Below are 9,775 nucleotides of genomic sequence, written 5' to 3'. Positions count from 1 at the left end.
TCACTGTTGGGATTGTATTGGGCAGGTGATGAGCAGTGCCTGGTTTTCTCCACACATACCACTTTCAATTATAACCATAAAGGTCTATCTTCGTCTCATCCGACCAGAGAATCTTATTTCTCATAGTCTGGGAGTCCTTTATATGTTTTTTTTCAGCAAACTATGTGGGCTTTCATGTGTCTTGCACCGAGGAGAGGATTCTGTTAGGCCACTCTGCCATAAAGGCCTGACTGGTGGAGGGCTTCAGTGATAGTTGACTTTGTGGAACTTTCTCCCATCTCCCTACTGCATCTCTGGAGCTCAGCCTCAGTGATCTTGGGGTTCTTCTTCACCTCTCTCACCAAGTCTCTTCTCCCACAATTGCTCAGTTAAGCTGGTAGGCCAGGTCTAGGAAGACTTCTGGTGGTCCCAAACTTCTTTCATTTAAGGATTATGGAGGCCACTGTGATCTTAGGAACCTCGAGTACTGCAGAAATTCTGTTGTAACCTTGGCCAGATCTGTGCCTTGCCACAATTCTGTCTTTGAGCTCCTTGGCCAGTTCCTTTGACCTCATGATTCTCATTTGGTCTGACATGTGTAAGAGGGTGGTGCTGTTATGGACAGTAAGGAACATGCTGTCACTTTAAGAGACTGCACCCCCCTTGTCTGGTGTGATGGAATGTTCTGCTTCTCCCCTGCAAGAGGCTGTGTGAATGAACTGGACTGTGCAGAGGGTGGGGGTGGCGCCTGAACAGCGTGTGTGAGCTGAAGCCGCTGCAGAGAGAACTTTGTGCTGTTTTCTGCAAGAGAGGACCCACAGCCTGTAACAGAGTGGACTAGTGAGATTTGACAGACTTTTCCGGGTGCAGTGAGAGTGACTGTCCTGTGTGAGAAGCCATGAAGATACCGAGAAAGGGATTTACAGTTTCCAGGAGCACCTCCAGGACCCAGAAGCAAGGAGAAGACCATGTTTCATGGAGCTGGCAGAAAGCTGTGCGCACTACCGTACTGGACTGTTGGTGGCCCCCCAGGACTGGATCTGAGTCCCCAACATCACCGTGAATTTGTTCCTGTTTTGTGCACCTGTCAGGGCCTAGTGTAGGCTTCAATAGTCAGAACACGGCAGCCGTGAGGCCTGCTTAGTAAAGGCCAGGGAGGTTACATGTAGAGTAGCATCATTATTTGTTTATTATTTGCATTTACTTGTGTGACGTATGTTGATTCTGTAACAGTTGGAGCACCGTGCTATTTTACGGACAAGCTAAAGAATATAACTCTTGTAAATTATGTTTTGCCATTGCCTACCTCTGTTTGCATCTTCCTCGTCCACTTCATTCCTTGCCTTCCAATAAATCTACCCTTTGTTGTTTGCACCTCATCTTGTGTACGGTAGTCTTCCTGCACTGTGGTGGTCCCCCGGCCATCGCTTCACATTCACTGTGAGCTGTGAGGTCTTATATAGACAGGTGTGTGCCTTTCCAAATCAAGTCCTATCAGTTTAATTAAACGCAGCTGGACTCCAATGCAGGAGTAGAACCATCTCAAGGAGTGTTCTGTCCTTTCTAAAAGAAGGACACAAGGTTTAGCACTAGTTCTGGTTTTGCTGTGTTATAGCACCACCCAGTGGTGGATAAATTTATAACCTGTGTTTTTCATGTAATAATAGAGTGTTGCATTGTGGGTTTCAGCAAGGCATTCTGGGATGGGGAAATTCCCATTCTCTCTCTGTGCATCTCCCTGGACACACGCGTTATCTGCTGTTGGAACTACCTCACTTACTTCTAATCCTTGTTAAGTTTATCCGGTAAGGTCATTACCCCTGTTCCTACAATGTAGTGTAGTACAGTGTGTGATTAACTGTATAGCAGCCAGTACACAGGAAATGTGGTTACCAGGAATCTGCTGTATGTAGTTATGTAGAAGTTGCACCATACTGTATGTTTCCCTGTTAGTTGTAGTTGTGTTATCGTTTAGCCCAATACTTATACATATCATTTGTATTATTCTAGTTTTACCGCGCTCATGTTTACCAATAAACAAGTTAGACTACAGAGGACAGTCTGCTTATTTGGGAGACAGAAGTGGTTTATGCCGTATGTCGGATCACACACCGTATCAACGTGTATGAAGACAGAACAGTAAAACGGAAGCTGGGCGCCGGGATTACAGTAAAGGGAGGCTAGACGCCAGCGAAAGCAAATACCACCTACGCAGCCGCTTGTACCACACCGCACTACCTGCAGATACCGCAGCGGCCGCCATACAGTCACAAGTACCGAGAGTGCAGCCCACCAAGCACCACGCGTCTCAGTCCACGCCGAAGTCACCCCTACCCGCTCTGAGACGTCCTACAGCCTGCAAACGGACATAAAATGTCTGCAAGTCAAACATCTTCACTCAAGACGAGATCCCAAACAAGCCGCTCTAGCAAGTCTTCCTCGAAAAGGTCTGCCACCCTCGCCCGAGCAGAAGCTGAGGCGGCGAAAGTGAGATCCTCCTTCGCTGCACAAGAGATGCAGTTAAAGTTAAGACAAGCAGACCAAGAAGCAGAAAGAGCCCGCCAAGAAGCAGAAAGAGCCCGCCTGCAAGCAGAGCAAGAAGCAGAAAGAGCCCGCCAAGAAGCAGAGCAAGAAGCAGAAAGAGCCCGCCTGCAAGCGACCTTAGAAAGGCTTTCCGCTGAAAAAGAAGCAGCAGCCGCAATAGCCAAAGCTGAGTTTTTAGAAGCCGTGGAGTTTCCTGAATCCGAACGAGGCAGCGACATACGCGGACCAGACCTTGATCATCAGGACCCTGCTCAACGCGTCTCAGAATATGTCCGCCAACATTCCAAAGTGGAAGACAACTCTGATCCGTTACACCAACCAGCCTATACAGATTACCAGAGATCCTTCCTCCGAACACCGTACTGGAAGCAGGAAAGTATACTGCGAAACGACATTGATCACCACTACCGTCCTACGGAACAGAAGGTACGGCCTCCGCCCAGACTGACAGGGACACCCTTCGCCACTGAACGGGTTTATACAGACTTTCCTATGCCAGAAGCTCCTACCAGGTATGAGGATGCACCACAAACACCGCATAACAACAGCACACCAGCTCACGTCGGCACAGACTCAGCCACTATGAACTTTGCAAGGTTCTTTACCCGCCGGGAGCTGGTGACCAAGGGACTTGTAAAGTTCACTGATCGAGCTGAAAGCTACAGAGCATGGCGAGCCTCTTTTCAGAATGCCATCAGAGACTTGCATCTTTCCAGTAGTGAAGAGTTAGATCTACTGGTTAAGTGGCTTGGGAGCGAGTCAGCTGAACATGCCAAAAGAATCAGGAACATTAACATAAAGTACCCACACACAGGACTTCGTATGGTGTGGGAGAGACTCGAAGAATGTTATGGGTCAATAGAAGCTATAGAAAATGCTTTGTATAAAAGAATTGATGATTTCCCCAAGATAGCAAATAAGGGTTATCAAAAGCTCAGGGAACTGAGCGACTTGTTAATGGAGGTACATGCTGCTCAGGCAGAAGGTGATCTACCAGGGTTGGCATTCCTGGACACTGCCAGAGGTGTCAACCCGATTGTCCAAAAGCTCCCTTACAACTTACAAGAAAAGTGGGTCAGTCACGGGTCCCGTTACAAACAGGCTCATAAGGTACCATTTCCTCCCTTTGGGGTGTTCGTAGACTTTGTCGCTCAGCAGGCTAAAGTTAGAAATGACCCTAGTTTCGATTTCACTATGTCATGTACCGCTGCCTCTGGTGTAAAACCCAGTAAAACACCAGTGGCAGTCCACAAAACTAATGTTACCTCCACAGGTTTTCCTTACAGGGCAAGTAAGTCCTCTCCAGAAGAGGACAAACCGCAGGATCTCAGCAAATACTGCCCCCTACACAAGAAACCTCATCCTCTACTAAAATGTAGAGCCTTCAGGGAGAAGTCTCTAGAAGACCGTAAGAGTTTCCTAAAGGAAAACAAGATATGCTTCAGATGCTGCGCGACAACCTCACACTTCGCCAAGAACTGTGAATCCAGTGTGAAATGCACAGAATGTAGTAGTGTGGAACACAACACGGCCTTACATCCTGGACCACCCTCAGGGGTATCGTCGCAAGTAGAAGAGTCTGCCGAAAAACAGATGGACACTGACATGGACACCCCAGTGGTCACTTCTCGGTGCACAGAGATCTGCAAGGAACTCGTAGCAGGAAGATCCTGCTCAAAGATCTGTCTTGTCAGAGTATTCCCAGCGAGCCAACGGGATAAGGCGATCAAGGTATATGCAATCTTGGATGATCAGAGCAACAGGTCTCTAGCTAAGTCCTTTCTCTTCAACACCTTCAACATTGCTGGTCCCGGCTCTCCGTACTCCTTGAAGACATGTGCAGGTACTGTCGAGACGGCGGGGAGGAGAGCAACTGGATTCAAAGTAGAGTCTATAGACGGTCAAACCTGCTTATCCTTGCCATCAATACTGGAGTGCAACCAGATTCCAGACAACAGGTCTGAGATACCTACACCAGAGGTAGCAGCTCATCACACCCACTTGAGATGTATAGCTCACCTGATACCAGAGCTTGACCAAGGAGCTCCTATCGTCTTACTTCTCGGAAGAGACATACTACGGGTCCACAAGGCTAGAGGGCAGATCAACGGCCCACAAAACGCCCCATATGCTCAGAGACTTGACCTAGGATGGGTCATTGTGGGAGATGTCTGTTTGGGTGGAGCACACAGGCCGACATCAGTCAATAGCATGCTCACCAATACCCTCGAGAATGGACGCCCATCTCTCTTCCAGCCATGCGAGAACAGTTTCCTGATTAAAGAATTGCCACACCACACCCCTCCACCTTGTCCGTTAGCTGATCCTTCCTGTGAAGACGATGCGTGCGACGGTGAGCAAGATCATATAGGGTGCACAGTTTTCCACAGAACAAGAGAAGACAACCAGGTAGCAATGTCCATAGAGGACAGACTGTTCTTGGATATCATGGAGCGAGAGATAGTAAGAGATGAATCAAAGAGTTGGGTCGCACCTTTACCATTCAAACCACAGAGGCAACGCTTACCCAACAACAGAGAACTTGTCTACAGTCGATTTGTCTCCCTTACGCGCAAACTGCAGAAGGCACCAGAAACAAAACAACACTTCTTTACCTTCATGGAGAGAATATTCCAGAGTGGCCACGCGGAAATTGCACCTATACTTCAAGATTCCGAGGAATGTTGGTACTTACCTATTTTCGGCGTGTATCATCCGAAGAAACCAGGTCAGATAAGAGTGGTATTTGACTCAAGTGCCAGATACGAAGGTGTTTCTTTAAACGACGTCTTCCTGTCCTGTCCAGACCTCAACAACAGACTTCTGGGAGTACTTCTTCGTTTCCGCAAAGACGCAGTAGCATTTATGGCTGACATACAACAGATGTTTCACTGCTTCCTTGTTAAAGAAGAACACAGAAACTACTTGAGGTTCTTCTGGTACCACAATAATGACCCCTACAAGGACATCGTGGAATATCGTATGAAGGTTCACATTTTCGGGAACAGCCCTTCCCCTGCTGTCGCTATCTATGGCCTTAGACATTCAGCCAGAGAAGGTGAAGCGAAGTATGGATCGGATGTAAGATCTTTTGTGGAAAAGGATTTCTACGTAGATGACTGCCTGAAATCCACACCCACAGAGGAGTCGGCAGTCAGCCTCCTGAAAAGGGCACAAGAAATGCTCGCTTCATCCAATTTGAGGTTGCACAAAATTGCTTCCAACAGCCAGAAACTAATGGCAGCTTTTCCCTCTCAAGATTACTCAACCGATTTAAAAGACTTGGATTTAAGCACGGATTCCCTTCCCATGCAGCGGAGCCTGGGTCTACTCTGGGATTTAAAAAAGGATGCATTCACCTTCCAGATCAGCGAAGAAGAGAAACCCTTCACGCGTAGAGGCGTCCTGTCCGTTGTGAACAGCTTGTACGATCCTCTGGGATTTGTAACCCCTGTAACTATCCAAGGTAAAATGATGTTGAGAGACTTCACCCAAGAGACATCCGATTGGGATGATCCGCTTCCCAGCGATAAAAGAGAACTGTGGGAAAGATGGAAAAATTCTTTAGAAGCCCTGTCGAGTCTCTACGTGGCACGGCCATATGCTTCTGTGCCTTCATCAGAAATCGAGGTGCAAAGGCTTTGTATCTTCTGCGATGCTTCAACCAAGGCAATTGCAGCAGTGGCGTATTTGAAAACAACTGACATCAACGTACAATGCCACGTAAGGCTTGTTATGAGCCGGACAAAATTGGCCCCACTCCGTGAACACACAGTACCCAGACTGGAACTCTGTGCAGCTGTGCTGGCAGTAGAGTTAGCTGAGCTTATCTCAACAGAAATGGACCTGGAAATCAAAGAAGTTGAGTTCTACACTGACAGCAAGGTAGTGCTGGGGTACATTTGTAATGAAACTCGTCGCTTCTATGTCTATGTCAGCAATCGGGTGCTAAGGATCAGGAGATCCACCGAACCTAAACAGTGGCACTATGTGTCCACGCACCACAATCCGGCGGACCACGCAACCAGATCCGTTGAAGCAAGACAACTTAAGGACACAACCTGGTTCACCGGTCCTACATTCTTATACCGTTCGACGCCATATGTGGACGAGTCAAACATCTTTGAATTGGTGGATCCAGAGGCAGATGAGGAAATCCGTCCTCAGGTATCCGTTCTACGTACGGTGACTAAAGACAATCACCTCAAATCCCACCGCTTCAACAGGTTCTCAACTTGGGACTCACTTGTTCGTGCCCTTGTTTGTTTAATTCATGTGGCTCGATCCTACAAGTCAACGTCACCCGCCATCCAGAAACCTTGCAAAGGTTGGCACCACTGCAAGTGTGCCTTTACCGTTCCAAGCATGGAAAATGCCAAGAACGTCATAATTCGTACCATACAACGTGAATGTTACGCCAAAGAAATGGATAACCTCAATAAAAGCCAACCCGTTTCCAGAGATAGTGTCTTGAAGAAGCTTGATCCAATCATTGACCAGGATGGGCTGTTAAGAATTGGAGGTCGTCTTCAAGAAGCTGAAGTGGAATTTGGGGAGAAGCACCCTATAATAATTCCTGGACATCATCATGTCACGACCCTGCTTGTGCAACACCACCACGTCTTGGTGAAACATCAGGGACGACTGTTTACTGAAGGAAATCTACGAACTGCTGGACTATGGATAGTCGGAGCAAAGCGATGCGTGAGTAAACTCATTTACAATTGTGTGATTTGTCGCAAACTCCGTGGCGGGACTCAAAAGCCGAAGATGGCCAATCTCCCACCAGACAGACTTAGTACAGAACCTCCATTTACCAACGTCGGACTGGACGTATTCGGGCCATGGTCTGTGGCTGCACGGAACACTAGAAGAGTCCAGGCCAATGCCAAACGCTGGGCTGTTATGTTCACCTGTATGTCCATTAGAGCAGTCCACATTGAAGTAATTGAGTCCATGGACACTTCAGGGTTTATAAATGCACTCCGACGTTTCATCGCCATCAGAGGTCCCGTGAAGCACATACGCTCCGATAGAGGTACCAACTTTGTAGGAGCAGTGAAAGAACTTCAAATCCCTTCCAACCTAGACACCACCGGTGTGGAAAGATACCTGAGTGAGCAGGGATGTACCTGGACTTTCAATCTACCACACTCTTCTCACATGGGAGGTGCTTGGGAGAGGATGATAGGAATAGCACGCAGAATCCTTGACTCCATTTTCTTGCAGGCAGGTAGTGCAAGACTCACACATGAAAGTTTGACCACATTCCTAGCAGAAGTTTCGGCCATCATTAATGCCAGACCGTTGACTTCACTTTCTAGTGACTCTGAGGATCCGACCATTCTCACTCCTGCCATGTTACTTACTCAGAAAGCCAGCGTTCTCAGCGCTCCACCTGGAGAATTTAGCAACAAGGACCTCTACAGACGACAATGGAGACAAGTCCAAAGTCTCTCCAATACCTTCTGGGACAGATGGAGGAAGCAGTACCTCTCCACCTTACAACCAAGGAAGAAGTGGCAGACCGACAAACCAAACATCAAAACTGGTGATGTCGTTCTCATGAAAGACAGCCAGTCACACCGTAATGAGTGGCCACTAGGCCTCATCACTAAAGTATTCCCAAGCAAAGATGGGAAGATCCGCAAGGTCGAGGTCAAAGTAGGCAAGTCTGGGGAAAGCAAACTATTCCTCAGACCAGTGGCGGAACTTGTCTTACTGTTTTTGCCAAAAGAACCTGTAGGTGGCATCGGTTGATGCCAAGCGGGGAGTGTTCTGTCCTTTCTAAAAGAAGGACACAAGGTTTAGCACTAGTTCTGGTTTTGCTGTGTTATAGCACCACCCAGTGGTGGATAAATTTATAACCTGTGTTTTTCATGTAATAATAGAGTGTTGCATTGTGGGTTTCAGCAAGGCATTCTGGGATGGGGAAATTCCCATTCTCTCTCTGTGCATCTCCCTGGACACACGCGTTATCTGCTGTTGGAACTACCTCACTTACTTCTAATCCTTGTTAAGTTTATCCGGTAAGGTCATTACCCCTGTTCCTACAATGTAGTGTAGTACAGTGTGTGATTAACTGTATAGCAGCCAGTACACAGGAAATGTGGTTACCAGGAATCTGCTGTATGTAGTTATGTAGAAGTTGCACCATACTGTATGTTTCCCTGTTAGTTGTAGTTGTGTTATCGTTTAGCCCAATACTTATACATATCATTTGTATTATTCTAGTTTTACCGCGCTCATGTTTACCAATAAACAAGTTAGACTACAGAGGACAGTCTGCTTATTTGGGAGACAGAAGTGGTTTATGCCGTATGTCGGATCACACACCGTATCAACGTGTATGAAGACAGAACAAGGAGGATCACAAGGAAATGGACAACATGTGACTTTAATATGAGTGTCTGAGCAAAGGGTCTGAATACTTATGACCAAGTGATATTTCAGCTTTTCTTTTTTATTACATTTGCAGACATTTCTACATTTCAGTCAAGATGGGGTGTAGAGTGTACATTAATGTGAAAAAAATGAACTTTTTGAATTTACCAAATGGCTGCAATGAAACAGAGTGAAAAATTTAAAGGGGTCTGAATACTTTCCGTACCCACTGTAAGCATGTTTTTCTCAATATCTGACATGAAATCAGAATAAACCTTTCTTGTTTTAGGTCAATTAGGATTACCATAATTATTAATATTTGCCAAATGACAGAATAATGAAAGAGAGATAATGTAATAAGGTATTTTTATTACTTACTGCAAAGTCAAAAGTTTACATACATTTCATTAGTATTTGGTACCATTGCCCTTTAACTGAATGACTTGGGTCAAACGTTTGGGATATCCTTCCACAAGCTGCTCACAATAGTTGGGCTCATTCTCCCGACAAAAGTGGTGTAACTGATCCAGGTTTGTAGGTCGCCTTGCTCGCACCTGCCTTTTCAGCTTTCCCCTTAAATTTTCAATAGGATTCAGATCAGAGCTCCCTCCTTCAGCAAAACAACCCCACAATATGATGCTGCCAGCCCCATGTTTCACAGTTGGGATGGGGTTCTTAGGCTTCCAGGCTTCTACCTTTTTCCTTCAAAGTAACGATGGTCATTATGCTTAAAAAGTTCAATTTTAGTTTCATTAGACCACAGAACATGTTTCCAAATACTACGGTCTTTGTTCCTGTGTGCACTTGCAAACATTATTAATCTGGCTTTTTCATGTATCTTTTAGGCTATGTGCACATGTCAGGATTT

The 9,775-nt window shown here is 46.4% G+C and overlaps 1 protein-coding gene across 1 annotated transcript; it reads left to right on the top strand.

Annotated features, from left to right (window-relative positions):
- Positions 1-4,871: 4,871 nt before the first annotated feature.
- LOC143808056 (uncharacterized) lies at positions 4,872-8,881 on the top strand. The gene is made up of 2 exons (XM_077290313.1): positions 4,872-8,552; positions 8,758-8,881. Exon 1 carries the CDS (start codon positions 4,939-4,941, stop codon positions 8,281-8,283), a length of 3,345 nt encoding a protein of 1,114 aa, XP_077146428.1. The 5' UTR covers positions 4,872-4,938; the 3' UTR covers positions 8,284-8,552; positions 8,758-8,881.
- The last annotated feature ends 894 nt before the right edge of the window (positions 8,882-9,775 follow it).

This window comes from Ranitomeya variabilis, chromosome 2, assembly GCF_051348905.1.
Source record: "Ranitomeya variabilis isolate aRanVar5 chromosome 2, aRanVar5.hap1, whole genome shotgun sequence".
In the NCBI taxonomy this organism is placed as follows: Eukaryota; Metazoa; Chordata; class Amphibia; order Anura; family Dendrobatidae; genus Ranitomeya; species Ranitomeya variabilis.
Note: the sequence above shows the minus strand (reverse complement) of the source record. Positions and strands in the feature narration are given on the sequence as shown.

What these genes read in the sequence shown, in the direction of transcription:
- LOC143808056 (XM_077290313.1), top strand. Translation starts at nt 4,939, where the DNA reads ATGTCCATAGAGGACAGACTGTTCTTGGATATCATGGAGCGAGAGATA.